Below are 19,275 nucleotides of genomic sequence, written 5' to 3'. Positions count from 1 at the left end.
TAAATACTCAGCAACTTGGAGTGAAGAACGCAGCATGTGGAGCGGGGCACGGCTGTCATGGTGGAGCCGCATGTGTCATTTGTTACCGTGACAGCAACCCTACCTGGAGTGCTGCAGTGCTGGGACAGGAATCAGAGGGGAGAACTCAACCGGATCCCCTCAGAGCTCGGCAGAGACGCGTTTTCTCCCTGCTGCCATCATAAAAAAAGAAACAGAGAAGCTGTTTGACTTTGAGCGGCAGTCATTTACGTTGCGATTTTTGAAGTACGAGTGTCACGGTGGCGCGCTATTTCAATCAGGGGTTTTGGGGGATTTGATTTTTACGAATGTGACACAAAGTAAAGATTTGCTTCTGCTCCTGTCACAGCTGCCACGAGGTTTTATCAATTAAGTATTTGTTTTGTAAAGAACGTGGGGAGATGGAGGTTATTTTTGAAAGTCACAGCAGAGAAGAAGAATTCTGGAACGTCCCGGATTGTTGCTTGGGTTTTCATTTGTGGCTGCTAAAAGTTTTTACGTCTGGAAGATTCTTGGGTTTCTTTGGCTTCTTGGGGATTTTGTTGCATTAATAGTTTATGACCTCTAAAACAGTTTTGGCAGTTTAAGCACACATAACGGAAATGCCAATTTTTTCTCTTAACTGTGTCAGTAAAAAAAGTCAGCTATGACACATTTGGCAAGAAACTAGCTAACCATGTTGAGAATCAAAATGAAACGAAAATTGAGATTTTGGGGTTTTTAACATGTTCTTGTAGCCTTTTCTGGTGATAGTGGACATGTTTGTAATAATTTAAGCAGACCACTGGGAATGCTTTTACAATAGATCATCAGATGATTGGAGTGGGACGTAAAATGCTTATCTCCCTAGAACTTTGACTTTCCAATAACTAATGCAAACTTTAGCTTTTTATTGCTTTCTACATCTTGTTTTGTGAAGGAAAGTGTTTTGAAAAGGTCACACAGCACTTTAAACTATTTATTTGACAAACACTCTTGGAACTTTTCAAACCAAAGTTAAAAAATAGAAAGTACAGGAATCAAGAAGCTTTCAGTTATTTTTTAAAAGTTACAAAATTATTTTAATTTAAAATTTAGGAGAGATGAGTAAGACTGACCCTCTTTTGTGTCTTAACATATCACTAACTAACAAACTAACCTTTAAGTAAATGCATTCGTTTTATCTTGCCAGGGAATCTTAAATTCTGCAGCTATAAAATCAGTTCTGTTAAAGTTCTGATTACGTTTGGATGAACAGAAATCAGGAAAAATACAATTTTATTTATATAACCCAATATAACAACACTGTTGACTCACATAAATAGTAGTACAAAAACATACAATCAGCTCTGAAATATAAATATATACACAAAAGACAGACCCTGGACATCCCTGTTCTTAGACCCTCCTTTTAGGTGAGAAAAAAATCCTGAAAAAATAAGTAACATATCATTATATTTGCTTATATGTAGTCCTGAGTTCTATTTTGTGACTCATCACTTTCAGCAAATAAGCAGAGACTCCTGCAATGTTAAAAAGGTTATAAAGAGGTTGAAAAGATGAGGTTGACGTAAAGCAGATTCCTGCTGTTAGTTTTCTTCCAAGGACTTCTAAACGAAAACCACTTCTTGAGAGTATTGACTGTAGTATTGAGTACTTTTCTTACAATCTATTTCTTCCAATCAGATTTACAACTCTGTTACCTACAAACACTGGTAACAAGGTTGCACCAACTTTTATTATCAACATATACGAAGTCATAAAATGACACAGTGGATCTGAACGCTGAGCTAAATCAAACCTCTGACAGCTAATGGCAAATTATTGATGGAAATGTAGCAGAAAATCAGAAAACTGAAGGTTGACTTTTTATAAGTTTTAGACCACAAATGTCCTTAATTCTGAAATGAAACCCTAAATAACAAAATTAGAAAAATATATACATCTGTACATCATTTAGACTCACAGGTATAAAAGTTCATTTGGGGAAATTATTATTTATTTGTATTTATTTGTTGTATCTTGATATAGAATAAGTGATATTTTAAACAGGTTCTCTTTTCAAGGTTGTTTTATTTAATGCAGATAAACTATTTTTATTGGTATTTTAAAGAGCAATTAAAGTGTATGTATATACATTTTTATTTATCAGGTATATTTATACTTTTATATATCACTTTGTCCTTGGAACAGTATAAGTTTAAGGAGACATTTGCTAAAATGTTGAACTTTAAAACTTGAATTCATTCTTTTATTTTGAGCTGATCAAAACAAATAGTAGTTTTTTTTACATAGTGATGAAAATAGAAAACATACATTACATTAACCTTTTCTCTATTAGCATTTGCTTTTTTAAATCGATGTTCTAATTCAGACTTCAAAGGATCAGATTTCACTGTTAGCGTTGAGCCGCGTTTCCTTTTTTTGTGTGTTTTATGTCTGTTTTCTATCGTGGGCAGACGCCTTTGATCCTATTCAAAATTAACTAGTGGGTGAAAATGAATATTTTACCTCAACCCATAAAAATGCAGATAACCTTAATGAATTTGATGTGCTTCAGCTGCATACGTGATGTTTCCCCCATCATTTTGAGTCATGGCAGACGGATCTTTACTGAACACGTGTACAGTACACATGTTGGACCTTTATGTGTTACGATCCCTGAAATAAACTCTTTGGGTTATGCGACAAACTATTCTGGTTTTATAAATTCACTTTTGGTGCCATTAAAAACTTCTTGTGTCATTTTTGTTGACATTTCTTTAATTTTTATGTGATTTTAAGGATTTAAAATCCTTTTGTTTGCAGGATACTTGCTTGGAAAGTTTCTCAAAGTGGAAGGGATGTGTCGGCGGACTACAAAAGGACACGCAGCAGCTGTTGGCAGCTCTATTTGTCTTCTGAATAAAAAAAATACTTTCTGTCCCTTTTTAATTACAAGTTCTGAAAAAAGGCTCATGAAAAAATAGATTCTGGAAGAGCTGGGATGTGAGAAGATGTTTTTATCTTTCACCACTCTTGGTCTGCATATATTGAAAGTCCCACAGGGAACAAATCTGAAGTACGCTGCCAAAGGTTCCACTGCTTTTAAAGAGTCTCTCTCTTTAAGCTTTTTAATATTCCGGTCAAATAATGGTTTCCACATAGATTTTTCTCGCTTCCGATGAATTTCAAAACAGGCCATTCAGGCTGCACAAGCAGATCTCTGTTTGTGTGTGCTTGTGTGTACTCATCGGTGAGTGTGTGTGGGCCAGTGCCAGGGGGCCCAGGCGGCACATTAAGACAGTGACTGGCAGATCTCATTTGGTGTTTAATTTCACAAGGGTGAGCTCTCATCTGAGGGCCCATTAGCCTCCGGCTAGTGGGTTAGCTGCATAATGTGTGGAGTTCCTGGAAGTAATGTTTACACTGAAAAAAAAACTTTTAAATTGGTGTGTATTGAGCATAGTGGAATTCATTTAATTAAAAAACAATGTGGGAAATGTATTCACAAAAAAATGCTCTTTTTTTTTTTTCTTATTTGGACTCTTCGTTGACATTTCTGTTTTCCTATTTATTCTTCAAAAACCCTCACATTTGTTACCAGAGTAGAACTGTGATGGATTATGAGGCTTTTCTTTGACAGGTGCATCTCTTTAAGGAGGTTTTTTTTTGTTGTCAGAAATGTGAAAGACGGTCATCAACAGTCATCACCTGACTTTAACCTCTTAATGCGTGTCGCAAATATGCTACAATCCACTTCGGCTCCAAAAAAAAACCTAGTTAAAGAGCAAAAACACAAGTAATTCTATTTTAATAGCTGGAATCAATCCAGGCGTTAAGTAGCTACAGATGAACTCTTTCAGACTGGAGATGTCGCCGCTGTATGTTTAAAACATAATAGCTTAGTTATTTGACACATTATGTATTCTATTTTGAAAGGAACTTGTATGTCCTGCTGTCTAAAATGAAACAAACTTAAATTGCTATGCAAATAGGGGAAATATGATGCAGCTAGATATATTTTATTTTTATTCAACCATTAGTTATCCAGGCAGAATAGATTAAGAACAACATTCTTATTTACCACTGGGGCATGGCAAAAGCCAGGACTTTTGGGGGAAAGAAAAAAAAAAAAGCGGGTTACAAAACCAGGAAATAAAACTGAATAGAATTAAAAAAGCAAAAAACACAATCTAAAAATACAAATCTTTAATAATTGTGCTGTGTGACATCAACATTTATCTTCTTAATGATCAGAAAGGTGGATTTTACAATCCGATTGGGAAATAAGGGAGGGGTTTTATAAATGATCGAAAATACTATAAATATGGAAGGATTAATGGCTACAAAATAAAAAGTGTATTTTTTTCAAATAATGAAGTGGCTGTTTGCAAATCTCATTGGGTTTTTGTCCATAAGAAACTGGCCCAAATGGTTACAGCCCCCTGGTGTGAACAGTGGAAGACTTCCGGTAGTCTAAAGAAAGGGCTAAAGATCCAGTGTAAATGGGTTAAAGTTGATAGTTAATGTGTTTTTAATGATTTTATTTTTTTCATCTGACTTTTCAATCCTAGAAAGATTAGTTTTTTACAGACAAATGTTGGTGTCAGAAAACTAAACATTAAAGTGCTCACTTTAGAACATTAGTCCAAGCAGAAGCTCTACAATGGTTAAGTTCTCTTAGCTTATGTTCCATTGGTATTAATGGTTTAGAGTAAAATTATAGCATGTAAAAAAGAATCTACATTTGTGTGTTTGTGCAGATCAACAACTGAATGTTTTATGAATGACATATAACAAACTCAGAATCCTATTTGAAATTTGCTATATAGTTTTGCAGTGTGATGTTTAAAATCTGTTTTGTAATGTATCTATTAACGAAGCCTGACTTCAAAAAATGTCTTTATGTGGATGAGAACTAGTGTCATAGAATTGAGAACTCCAGTTAATTCACTTCTCTAGCAAACTCAACACACTAATCTTTAGAACCGTCACTGATCTTGTTTGACTGTTTCAATTCATTTCCTAGTAAAACAACAAATCATTTAATTAAAATCTTTTCAGGTATTGCTGCACAGATGCTTGTTATGGGCTTGTATCTTCTCTCTGAGTCTGAGTGAATATAAGCAGTCAGGCGGATTCTTTCAGTTTATTTTTGAGCTCCTGAGCTGATTGCTAATTTGTGTTTTCATAGGATTTTATTTTTTTAATGCCTTTTTTACATCAAATGATTGTCTCAGTGCTTTGTGTAAAGGTAATTATGATCCTTAGTTTGAGCTTTGATGTTTGCATGGCTTCATTATGGGTAAGTGTGCATCCCAGCGTGTGTTCTCCACTCTAAGCAATGAGGATGTTGGAAGTTTGTAACGTTCCCAGACAAATACTGTATACATAACCAGCATAATGACCAAATACTAACAAATTACGGATGTTTTTTGACAGTTTTTGTAGCGGATATAGTTTTGACATATTTAAAATGCACAAATGATTCACTTTTTCATTTTCCATTTCCAGAAGCCTTTATATTTCAATAAACTTTCATCAAATATGTCATATTTTTTCATTTTCGCTTTTCTTTTGATCTCATTTGAAGAGAGCATTGATGTGTTGCTAATGAATATTCTCTTCCAATATTATTTGATACAAACTGAAGTCTGTGGTGTACAGAATAAATAAAAAAAGCAGCATTTTTAATAAACTTCAAATAAAAAACAGAAAATATCTTAAATATTTAACGTGTCTTTCTGTGTATCTACTGTTCTGCTCAGGTTTCATGGGCAGCCTGGGTGTTTGGGCCGTGGCTGTGGCCGCTCTGCTGGGGACGTCGGGATGCTGGCTGGCTGAAGGGCACAAGAGCAACAAGCGAGGCAGCATGGATAGAGCGTCGCATGTTTCCTCCCATGAGCTACATCCTGGGGTGAATATGTTGATAAATTCCTTCTCAGAAAACTGATATCAGTCAATCTTTGATACAAAATATGCTCTTTTTCGGTGAATTTTAGCATGAATGCAGTCATCTTTTTTTAATTCTTGTTTTTTTTTTTGTTTGTTTTTTTACTAATTGGTTAAAACTGTGATGGTTTATTTATTTTTTTTCATGCTAACATTTAAATCTAAACAAAAATCTGGCATAGTTAGAAAAATGATCAGACTCCAGTTTATCCTCATCGTTATAAAGATAAGACTTTGTGAAATTGCTCAACAGACATTGGGGAGCAACTGGATACTGTTAGCAACACTTTAGAAATAGTTTGGCTGGAAAAAAAAAAAAAAGAAAAAACGATTTCCTGCTTTACTGAGTGATTTGAAAGAAGAAAGAAATAAGTTTAAACTATGGAAAGGAAATGTACAGCCAGTCCTTGGATAGCTGCCAAGTTAAGTCTTTAATGCCAGAAAAGTTTCTTACTGACAATAATAATTGCATTTTCTTCACCATTGGCAGCGTGAATAAAACATTCAAAATCATTCAGCACAACATAGTGCAAGTACATGCATTTATTTCGCCTGAAAAAAAAATATTTTTAAAATATAGTTTGGAAATTATAAGGTTGATATAAAACTGTGCACAAAAAAAATGTTTTTTTGTTGGTTTTCTTGGCCGTCGCCCCCTCAGTAACCACATCACAGCACACCCTCACCTGTATAAATATAAAGTTTGGTGTCAAATTCCCATTATTCCTTCTCTCTGTGCTTTGCCCCGCCCTCATGATTCCTGACCAATTACTGAAGAGATGTTTAGTCATGTGGTTTTGTTCACAGGTTTTAGTTTGATCAGAAATGTCTTGTAGAGGGCAGTCTGATTAGAGACCAAACCCAAAATATTTCTATTTTTAGAATCTGAAAATATATCCACACTAATGAAATATTTAACTGGCTTCATACAAGACATGATATGTATGATAAGTTACTATTTTCAAGGACATTTTAAGATGAAGACACCGTTCTGGTAAAAACTAACACCAGTACAAATAACTGGATTCAAGCGCAGTACTTTAATGCTACAGAGCTGCTAGAAATGGTTTCATTCATAAACTGTTAACTTAAAGTTCAAGACTGTAGGTGGTAATTAATGATCACTACAAGGAAACTGGTGTGTTTAGATGTCGATACCCAATTTGATCACATGAATCTGTGCTTACTAGTCAATACCACTGCCAGATAGTTATTAACGCCGGGCTTCTTTTCTGAAAACAAACATTTTTAATGCCATTTGTGAGTATAATTGACGAAGGTTCTCATTATAATCCCAATGAGTCTGGTTTCTCAGTTATTCTCAAACGGTCTCTGCCTTTGAAGGATCAAAGGTCTTGTGAATCCAGCACTCTTTATAGGTAATTGGCCATTTGTTTTTAACAAGCCATGCAATTTAATGCAAGATTTTATTTTTGTGTGGGAGTGACCTGCATTTAAAGAGCAGAATGGGTGATTTTTATAGCTACTGTGTGTAGAAAAATAGAATTGTGCTCATTGGATTAAAGGTTTAGGATTAAGGGGGTTCTATCTTGAATGAGCAGGGACAAACATGAACCGGATAAGAAAAGAACTGAAGAAACTACTTGAATGAGCAGCAAAGCCTCTTTTAGATCAACCTTTTAAAGTCCAGTTGCCCTGAAGAAGAGAATCCTGTGATAACATGACCTGGATGACTGAGAATCTTCACAGACCGTATATGAAGGAGCCCCCTACCCATGATTTAATATTCCTCTATTGCATTTTAAATTTCTGTAGTGAGGCTCTCTCTGCTGCATTTACATTTTGATTATGACTTGGAACCACAAAGATTTACTTCTTACTTCATTGGAGTCCCTACAGGCTTAGTTACCAATTTCCCCTGTTTATCGTGATCATTTTCACAGAAGTCTACAGAAAACCTCCAGGCAGATGGAGCATGTGCACTGGCTGCCATTATCCAAAGCAGCAGCAAGGCTCTTCTGTTCCATAATTGCAGTTTGGGGAATACTGGCTCCAGTACATCCTTTTGGTGCACTGTGTGGTGGAAATTATTGTCTGAAACATTGATCATTGTGCCCAGCCTCTGTTTATTTTTGTATCTAAAGCTGCATTGGGATGTTTGTTGTCCACACTGAGAAAAGTGTGTACAAGTTGTGAAAAGATCAATGTGTTTAACAAAAAGAGATTCTGTGTACAAGTGAGTATTTCATGTTGACACTGCTTTATGGGAGCTCTGGCTGTGGTCAAAACACTGCTGGATCTGCCTTCTCAGTCTATGTGCTTAAGGTGGAATGATGCACTCATCTCTACTTTACTACACTCTGCTAAAGGATCTGCATTATTTCAGATCGGGGTGTTATGCAACACTCCAAATGTACATTTAAATTAAAAACCATCCTGGTCACCCTTTGTGTTACTATTGAGATACACAAACCATAACTCCTCTTTGAAAGCTACAGCTCACACTGTAAACTGCTTTCTCTGCCATACACCAGCTGAATATTTATGTTGTAATATGATTCCTAAATGCATGAAGGTATTGTCATCTGCACTTTGGCTTTTAAAGAAAACAAAAGCATGGGTCTTTTTTCCAAGCGCAGTTGTGGAATGGTGAGACTTTACTTTCTCATGCAGTAAACCATTTCAAAATAAACAATAAACAAAGACCTTTAATAGTTGGGGCACACTGACCATTACCCGGTCTCTGCTCTGTAGTTAATCTGCCTTAATTAGTGATGGAAACTGGATGTGGAGCAAACATTGACTGTAAATATAGAACTGGACTGAGCAGGTGTGACGTCACCATTAGAAAATGCCTTACTTCCAGTTCCAACGAAATGAGATGAATTCAGTCGCCATTTTTCTGCAATACGGATGTCGCTATCCTGGAGCCAGTTGATGGTGATTGGTCCAAGTCGGTCTGAGTAAGCGTTTCTGAGGCAACTACTGGCACCAATCAGAAGCGAGCTGGTTCAAAGCCGTACCCTTCCACTGAAACCAACTCGGGAGAATCTGTCAAATATTTGAGGTGGGCACGAGATTATTTTACTGAGGTGTCTCATTGGTCAGTTTATGACTTGAAAAAGTTACAATCATAGACGTATATAATCACTGGACAAAGCCAAGGGTTCATACTCATAGAAAATGTAATAATACATGAAATAACATATCACATAATGAGTCACAAGTTGATCGCTTGAAAGGGAGTGGAAGCTTGGTGATTAAAGTCGTTTGTGAGCAACTTTAAAAGACTTTAAAAGACAAAGAGTTGAAGAGAGTTGAAGGCCTCTCTAGTCTGTCGTGAACCGGGGAAGAAGGAAAAAAAAAGTAAAAAAGTAAATGGGAACAAACAAGATTGCCGCTGTTGGAATAGCAAAGGTTTTAACTGTCAGTTGTCATTTAAAAGGTTAAGGAAGAAAGCAGTCTGGCTTTTTTCTGGGGTCTTCTCTGGAGCTGTTTTACAAAGAGGATGGAAGAAGTTCTTGGAATGAAAATCATTATAGAAAACCTTGAGCACAACACAGGAACTCGACAACAGATTATTTTCAGTCAGACTCTTCTTCAGATCCGCTGTAACACTCACTGCTTCCAAAGATCCTTCCTGTTTACAGCTGTACCCACCCACCATAACTGACTGAAGAATGTCACAAAATGCATTACTACAACCTATTTGTCCTGTGGGATGCTGAAGCTTCTCTGAGATATTTTGTGTGGTGTATTTTTTTAAATTTAAATGAGGTTCATGTAGACTAAATTTTTACTTTATCATGGGCAATTAAACCTGTCCACAAATAGAAAAAAATGTTTTTGAACTAAATCTGCAAACATGTTTGGGTTTTTTAAGATTTTGTTTTTCCTTACACTAAATAAGGACCAACTTACACGAGGAAAAAATTCACAGTAAATATGTAGAGATAAAATCCAGTCCACCTTTGTCAAGGGAGGGATCACACATCGGTGCAAAGGTGGGGTCATTTGGACCCCATGGGAGAGCAGAAGGGTTAAGACACGACCGCTCCTGTCTACGACCCTCCAGACACCCAAAAACACACAGCACCCGTACAGGTCCACCCCTGTTTAAATTACATTTTTTTTAAAGAAAAAAAACATTTACATCAGAGAACTGCTCATAAGCTGCAGAGAAGCTTTGTAACAGAATTAGTCAAACAAAATAACACTGAATAGTGTTTTGTATTTTTATTTATTTATTTATTTTTAATGCCTATTTCTACATGAGATTCACAACAGCTGTTTTTTCGTTAATTCTAATTCTAGTGGTCACACAGTTGTTCACGACAAGGTTGTGGGGGTGTGGAAGTAACAAATGGATTCCACCTGTTCGGGTGCATGTTCTGTTGGAAGGTAATGAGCCTGTAAATTACTAAGAGTTTATTTTGTGGCATGTTAAATATTTAAAACTTGGTGAAATTGTTTTTCATGATTGTAACTGGAGGCGAGGGGCGGATGCAAGTCAATAAAATGTTTTAGAGGAAAGAACTTGTCAGTGAGCGGCATCAATGGGACCTGAAGTTACTTCAGCTTTGGAGACGTGTGTTTAAATCTGCTGCTGATTTAAAGATTATTAAAGGAATAGTAGAAAACCACTTACTCATGTCTATTTTTTAAACCGTAGGTTACATTAAAAAGCTTGTAAATGCACTGCTAGATGTGACTGTTGTTTTTTAATGCAACAGACATCAGGGATCGACTATTAAATATAGATGGATAAAACCCACGCATTGATTCATCTTCCCGTTCTTCTGCAGCTCTAGACTTCCTTTCCTCTCTACCAAGCATCCATATGGCAGTCGTACCAAACTATAACCGCGCCTGTGCATTGAAACTGCACTGCTTAGTTGACATAAGGGTATTTTATAAACTGAACATGCTGCTTTTTAGACCTCGGAGCATGAGGGAGATAAACCGTGCAGTGAACACAGCTGCATAGCAGCTCATTTTGGAGAGCGAGGCAAACCGGTATTGGAGCACACTTCATAACAGACACAGCTTGGCTTGAATTGCCCTGTTCTTCAAATTGCTATTTGCACAAAATGTCAGTCCCTCTTCCAGCAGAGGCGGATTCTTTTTCTCATGTGGGTGTTTCAACAGCATCAAAATGGAAGCATGAAGTATTTATGTGTGTAGCATCTACAACCGGTAAACTTAATTCTGGAAGTGCTTGAGACTTCAAAGAGAGCCAATGGTGAAGGAGCCAAGAACATTTTCCTGATCACTGAAATGTGTTTGTCTTACTGTCAGCAAAAATGATCAGGAAAGGAAATCATGAACTCATCATATAATGTCATATTTTTTACGACAAGAGACTATGTCAATTTAGTTGTTGATCCCCAACTACTAAAAAACTACATAGTGCAGCACGATATAGTGCCCAAGATTATAAAAGCACTTTGGACACCATGCTCAATACTTTTCTTTCTTTCTTTTTTTTCTTAAAGGCAAGTATGAAGTTACCAATTTTGCCAAGTGAAAATCGAATCAATACGAGCATTTTATGTCTATTTATGACTCATTGTGTTATGTTGAAAATGATGGTTTAAAAAAAAAAAACATTCAAACATATTTTTTTACCCCAAAATTTTTCAAACGCAATGCATTGTGGTCTATGTTCGCATAGATGAACACTAGTTTTTTGCAGCGACATCAGGGAAATTTCTTGAGCACCCGGTTTTGGAATTGTAGGTTGTCCAAATTCCCCCCTAACTACTAAAAAGTTACATAGTTCGGGACTATATAGTGCTCTGGATTTTAAAGGTAATTCAGACACGATGCTCACTACTTTACTTTTATTTTTCTAAACACTGGATATGACGTCACTGATCTCACAAAGGGAAAATCGCATAAATACAAACATTTCATGACATTTATTTATGACTCCAATGTATTCTGATGGTGAAAATGTGGATGGTTTATTCAAATATTACATTTAAACACATTTCATTTTTGTGTTCGAAATTGTTCGACAACAAGTGAGTATCGATGCATGCCAGTTTTCGCAAAGACTTCTGGGAAATTTCTAGTGCTTTCGATCTGGAATTAGAAATTTGGACAGCAGTAGAAAATGGCGAACGCATTATATAGTGCACTATATAGTGATTAGTGGGGAATTCTGACACAATGGTAGATTGTGACAGCACTACAAATGACAAATGCACTGTAGTGCACTATGTAGCAAGTAGGGAAGGAATTCAGACAAACCCAATATTTTACAAAGACGTGTTTTTGAATTTCAGCTGGAGAACTGAATTCCTCAAAAACATGACCTACATGGAAATAATCTCAAGGTCCAAATGAATATTTTCTGACTTACAATTTTTTTTTGGTAAAAATATACATTTGTGTAGCAGCCAAGTGACCCTAAAACTTTTCTTCCAAATATCTTTGGATCTGGTATTGATAAAATAAAAATATTATGACATTGGCTATTTGAATGTTTGATTATTAGATGGAAATTGAGCTTTCACTGTTTTAATAAAAAAATATTTTAAGTATAATTTTAGAGGAAAGTCTTTTTTTATTTTGTATTTATTTGAGTAGTTCATCAACCTGGAGACAGCAGACACCGCAGTGACTTGTTACAACTACATCATTTTATTCTGCTTGATGCTGTCAGGTTACAGGGGTTAAAAGGTGTCACACTTTCACCATTTGTGTTTTCTTCATTTCTCTGCATTTTTTTAGTTTTTTACTATACTGAATAATTTGCAAGAGATGTTCCTAAAATATACATGACAGCTTTGGTTATAAAGAGATGAGGAGGTAGAGGGAAAAACATTCCATCCTCCCTCATAAAACCCAGTGGGTTTGTCCTATTTGTTCAAATGAAATGCTGGTGGGAACTATTTAAATATCTCCACCCACTGAATGAAACATTGCAGTTTTTACAGGAAGGCCTGAATACTAACAGCCCTCTGCAAGCTGCTGTTTGCCCAGTGTATTTAAATTTAAACAAAAACTAAGATTTAACACCCAAAATTAAAAATGTGTAAAATGAGTGATTACAAAATTTGTGAATGACTGTAAAGAGAGTATTTTTAGATATGCGTATTATACTGTTTTGGTTTAGTCCTTCAATCATCTGATCAAACATCGACACTCGAGTTGATGGAAGGTGGTGCTGATGCGCAGCTTCAGCTTTATCCTGCCATCACGAGAGAACACGTCTGCAATTAAGATGGACAGATGGCAGAGGGAGGGAGAAAAGAGAGGGATGGAGAGGTAGAGGCAAAAACGGAACAATTACAGGAAACGTTAAAACCACTGTGTTCCTCATGAGACGTTCGGTCTCCTGGGAATCTGAGGGGCGCTTGCAGACGAGAACGTGTTTTATTACCGAGCCTCATTAATGCTGGCATCCCCACCGAGGGGCGAGAATATAACATGTCACAATACTTCAATCGCTCGCACATATTGGCATCTTCAAAAGCAGTGTTACACTCAAACGTCTCTCGCATTTCATGGTTATGTTAATAAATTGCATGTCAAGTTGACATGTATTTCTTCAAGCCTTAAGGCAATGGAAAATCCTTCAAGTGACTGGTTACTAACAAGGTTGTGAATTCTTGTTCTAATTGTACAAATTAAATTGTATGACTATTAATTTTATGCATATTTATTTATATTTTAGTAAATTCTCTGGAAATGACTGTAGTTCTGCCTTTGGGTTAGTTGCATGTCATAATCTGGTTGGTCAAGATCTGTGAAATCAGAGTCTAAGGAAATTGCAAATTGCAAAACAACAATTTCAAAGGGCAAAGCAAAAACAATTCAAGGATTTCAGGGTAAAACAAAATGTGTGACTCTGGTGCCGGGCCAGCCAGTTGTAGGACATTGTAACGAACAAGAAACTATGAATGTGATTTAAAAAAAAATAATACAGTTCCAAAAGAATAAAACTAAAAGTTAATGAGACTTGCGCTAAACACGAGTGAAAATTAAATAAAAAAAATAAGTAAAATAATTTGTAAAGACTAGAGTTTGTATTTGCAATGATGAATCCATGTTCCTGATGCCGGATACAAGTGAGTTCTAGACTTTGAAAACGGAGCGGCTCAAAACTTTGCTCTCTGTGGTGCAGAGGGAAGAGTTTGGTGAGTGGATGAGATGTGAACTTTTGAGTCAAGGAGACTGGACAAGTATGAAGGTGCTTTGAAGGTGTAGAGAAGGGTTTTATGTTTAATTCTTTTGTTGACCAGATGCTTGTGGAGATGCTGCAGAATGGGGTTTGACATACAGATAATGGCCATGATGGGCCTTCTGAACCAACTGAAGCTTTTAAAGGGATCTGTGGAAGAGATCAAATTAAAGAGAATTACAGTAAAGACTCCAGTTGAAAAGGAAGAGTGAATGATGGTAAAGAGGACGGACAGAAGAGCAAAGGCATGATTTGACCATTACTGCTGGGAAATGATTGGGCTGTCATGTTATGGACTTGGAGGAGGTTTGAGATCTCATTTGGGAGTTGGAGGTGAAGAATGGCAGAGTGAGAAACGTTCAGAGTAGACGTAAAAGTATTTTGGAGGGAGATTTCTAAATCTGAAGGAGCATTATGTGGTTACGGATGTTTTGGTTACTGGTAGAAATGTACCAAGTCTTGAAAACAAGATGGTTGTACTTCCTTTTCTGGAGTTCATGTGGCTGAACTTAAAAATGGATATGGCTTGAACAAGTAAATATTTGGACCATAGTAAGTTTATAATGTATAAGTTTTCTTGGTCAAAACAAAAAAAAAGGGTTTTGTAAGGGCAAAAACAGCCTTGATATCTCAGGTCAACATCCGTCCATTTTCATACCCTGCTGAATCTCTTCCGGGGTCGATGGTTCCTGGAGCCAACCTACCAACTGTTTGGCAAAGGTTAGGGTACACCCTGAACAAGTTACCGGTCTGTTGAAGGGTCTCACACACATATGCACACCTTGGGACAGTTGGTGTCCTCAATGATCATTTGAAACATGCTTTTGGACTGTGAAAGGGTGTAGTGCTAACCACTTATACACCCTCAGGTCAATATCTTAAAGGGGCCATACCATGAAAAAACAACTTTTTGAGCTTTAAGTGTATTTTAATGTTCATTCCTCACTATAAAGAACCCCAAAGCAGTATTTTGATCTGTTCACACATTTCTGAGTAATCCTCTAAAACTTGGGCTCTCAACATTAGCCCCTCCCATACCCATGAAAACCAGCGGATCCTCACATTATGATGTCACAGAGTTAGACAGCCCCTTTCAGGAAGAGTCTACTCTGACGGCCCCGCCCCCAGTCCAACACCAACACTCAATTTCTCCACAGATCTAGCAGTGATCAGAAAAAAAAAATGTTACTTTTAGATGCAGATAATACTGTTTATCTTCCAGTTATGTCCTGTCTTCAATAAATTCCAGCTCAAACAGGTGTTCTTTACTTTAGACGCGGGACTTCTTTAAGGACCCCACTCCACTTGTTGTGCAGACATCGTGTGTATTTGTGTTGTAAACCAGTGTAGCGATGGCTGGGCCTACTAAATGCAGATGTATGGTATGTTAATCCATCTTAGAAGAAGTTTGGATTATTTTTGTGGTAGAAACGCAGACACACTGGATGGCGTCATGAAATGTGCGGCAGCCACACGCAGCAGCAGGCGGAGCTTCAGGAATCAAGTCGTTTTACTTCCGGGTAGGAAAAAAGCTAATGAAAAACAATAAATATTTCATTAATAATTTTAGTGTTCCAAAGGTAATATGATCATACATGTGGATATAGTTTACTCTGAAAGATTTTAGAAAATCATGTATGACCCCTTTAAGCTATGGGCACACCAGGCATGTGTATTGTGTGTTTAGTCTACGGTGTTCATACTGTGCAAGCAGGGAGGGGCTGCTGCTTCTTTTCTTCTTTTTCTCATGTTTACTAGCACGTTTGCCACCAACAGTTGGAAGAGGCTTTGTGCGAAATCGGTGCAAATCTCCAGAATCTTGCTCCAGTACTTTCTTTAACAGTTCTATTACGACATATGAAAGACTTGGTGTAGTAGGATTCTGGCCGGGCACAAAAAGTATTTATTAATTTCCCTTCAATGATCCATTCTCAAACGGTTGGTACTTCAGTAAAGTAAAAGTGATGCTATCCACAGATTGCTACCAAGTCAGAGTTCCTGATTGGTCAAAATTCAACCTTTCAGCACGGGTTCAATCGACGTGCGTCTTGTATGGAGAACCCAAAACAGTCGTAGAAATTTTCTTGGCAACACATGAATGCAAGAATTTTGAGCACAGAAGGCCAAAATACATGCATACTTGTGTTTTAAATAGGCTTTTCATTGGAAGTGTCCACCTGACCGCACATTGCTTTGTTCAGTCGGAGTATAGCTTCAGGGCCACATCTTCAAAATGTCATAGATTTTAGGTAATTACACTAGATTCTAAATGTTTTGTTAGGGTTCTTCTAGGGTTCTGGAAACAAAGAGGGTTGGGTTGACAAAAGATAAAGATGAAGCTCTTCAGTTTAAAGCTTTATATTTAGTATTTAAAATCTATTCCTGTGTTCTTTCTTCATTTTCCTTGATTTTAAAAAGTAATGGTTCATTTGTGTTGGTGTTCAGCTTCATGTTAAGGTTTAATAGGAAACTTATGTTGCACTTTTCCTTGAATCTCTCATTAGATTTATGCTACTCTTTGTCTAAGTTTTTATCTACTAATAATAGGCTGTAGCAGACAGAGTTGAGTGTCTTTCTGGAATTTTTATATCCTTTATATATTTTGGGTTATTTTAAAATCGTTCTCAGTGGTCTTTTAATTGCATATTTTTTGCCATTTTTAGTCAAAATCCAAACACCTGCATCTTTTTTGAGGACATAGTTTCTGCAGAGTGGCAGGACTTCATTGGAAATATACCTCTGAGTTGTGGGTGGAATTGGTGGTATTGGTAAAGTGAGTCAGAGACCTCCCTTCCTTACTGTCATCTTCACATCTTCTTCCTCATTTGTTGTCCTTTTTTTCCAGTTACCATCTATTTCTCTTTTTTTTTCTTCCCTTTTGCCTTTGTCCCCTTTTTCACCCTGAAAGGAAGGCAAAGCAAAGCAGCAAATGGGGTGCAAAAAGCCTAGAAAAAGCAGTTTTCTTTCACTCCTCCAAGCTGCTGCAATAACCACTTTTGTGTGTTTTCTGTTTGCAGGGGAAGGGAAAGGCAGACGAGAACATCTATCAGAGTGAGTACACTTATTGTGTTCAAACCTAACATCGTTTTTCAAAAATGCCTTGTTATGCTCCATTACCAATGTGTTTTTTTTTCTCCCCTCACTGTTAGTCGGGCATACTCTTTGGTCTTGTGATTATTGGAATATGCTGCTGGCAAATAGTTCAATTATAAATACGTTACATTGAATGTACTAAAGTAAAAAAAAGTCATTTCTAATGTAACTGAGATCACTTTTAAAAAGTCCAAATGACAGTTTCTGCTTTGTGTCAGTTTCTTCATTCTTATCAGACTTTAGGGATGCCACAATTACCGGTAGTCAACTAATCGACTATTAAAATATTTGAAAGTTATAATGGCATTCTGCTAGCTTTTTGGACTATTTTGGATTTAATAAGGTTTTTTAGGCTATTTCGGAGTTATATTTTAGCAACATGCTAACTATTTTGGCTAATATAGGATTTTTTTCAGTTTTTTTTAGGCTGTTTTTGAGTTTAGCTAATATTTCAGCTACATTCTAGCTGATTTGGCTAATTTATGATTTTGTCAGTTTTTATAGGTTAATTTGGAGTTTAGCTAATATTTCAGCTACATGCTAGCTATTTTGGCTAATTTAGGCTTTTTGTCACTTTTTAAGGCTAATTTCACATTTAACTAATATTTCAGGTGGCTATCAGCTCAGTGATTTCTGCTAATAGCGTCAGCGTTTTTAGCTATCAATTTCAACATCTTCAGCTGTTAGCTCTAGCTTCTTCAGTGGTCAAATTCAGCTTACAGCATTCACACTAGCATTAATGCAGGTAATGTTATATATCTAGTTTTTAGTTAGTTTAAAGCTAATGATGGTTAAGATATGTGTTTTACATCCTCTTAGCGCATGACCTCATTAGTTGACTAATCTGAAAAAATAATCGGTGATTTGTCGACTATTAAAATAATCGTTTGTGGCAGCACTATCAGACTTAACAAAAAAAATGCAGTTCTTGTTAAAGGTTACAAAGTATGAAAGCCAAAAAAAAAATTTAAAATGCTGCACATCATTTTTGTATTGTTAAATGAATTTGAAGTTTGAAAAAAGGTCATTTTCAAGGTAACTACTTTTAATTTCTCAGTGAATTTTGGTTTCTAGTCAGTGAGTCCACATTTTTTTTAACAAATACATTTCACTGAAAGTGAATGAATAATTATTCAGCTGTCATTCGTGCTGTTTCTTCTGTCAAGCAGGAGTAATTGATTTTTGTTAGACAGAAGCCCTCACATCATTACTGCTGTGAGGGTTTATACCTTGAAATGATGAGTAACAGAAATAACCAGGAATTTATAATTTCCAAATGTGTAATGACAGCCATAGTAAACAATATTAATAGTAGAAATCTGTTCACCACCATCTTCTGAGACATGCTTTACTTATTCATATGATAGAGGGAATAATTAAAGTAAAAATAACACATGAAACTGAGATTTCAAAAGCAATTGGAAAAGTGAGTTTTATCCCAACATTTCTGAATAATTTCCTTTGCTTTGAAATATCTTGTGAACTAAAAATATTTTTAAAAATGACGATGAATGTCAACTGTTGCTGATGTGAATTTCATTTTTGTCATTCTTGAATTACGTTTAGCATCACTTCTATCCAGTGCCTGGCAGCGATCATAAAGATAAAGTCTCTCTTGCGTGTTACATATGGCCCAAGCATTCACATGTGTTTTTCTTGGACTCCAGCTCTGTGTGGGTTTCTGTTGTAAAACTTGACAAATATTTAGAGCTTTTTTTCCCTCTCTGCTGCTGATACAGTAACAGTAATATTTCCAGAGCTGACTGCTCGCTGCTTGACAAGTAACTCCATCTGTGAGCATTTGGCCGTTTTATGATGCATTTCCTTCATCTCCAGAGTAAAGTACTATTTTCCAGCACAGCCTGAGTTTTCTGTGCTTACTTTTATTCAACCCAAATATGACCCAGAGGAAGTCTTTTTGTACATGGTTATTACTCTGCATCGAGTTGGGCAAAGTTTTTTTTATTTATTTTTTCCTTCCCCATCGGCTTTTCTCCACCTACGACTGTTGACAGAATTCTTAGAAAAAAAAATGTTTTGTGATGTTGTGAAACGTCTTACTTAATAGCTTTTCTGGCTTATTTATTTATTTAAAATTT

At 36.3% G+C, this 19,275-nt stretch overlaps 1 protein-coding gene across 1 annotated transcript in view; it reads left to right on the top strand.

The window, feature by feature from the left end:
• The window catches only part of fstl4 (follistatin-like 4), a gene marked incomplete in the record, with an annotated part of 180,383 nt that overhangs the window by 8,506 nt on the left and 152,602 nt on the right, over positions 1-19,275 (top strand). Inside the window, 2 exon segments of the mRNA XM_036215342.1 lie at positions 5,748-5,896; positions 17,101-17,134. Coding sequence (XP_036071235.1) covers positions 5,753-5,896; positions 17,101-17,134 — 178 coding nt within the window.

Source organism: Oryzias melastigma, linkage group LG14, assembly GCF_002922805.2.
Source record: "Oryzias melastigma strain HK-1 linkage group LG14, ASM292280v2, whole genome shotgun sequence".
NCBI classification, from domain to species: Eukaryota; Metazoa; Chordata; class Actinopteri; order Beloniformes; family Adrianichthyidae; genus Oryzias; species Oryzias melastigma.
Note: the sequence above shows the minus strand (reverse complement) of the source record. Positions and strands in the feature narration are given on the sequence as shown.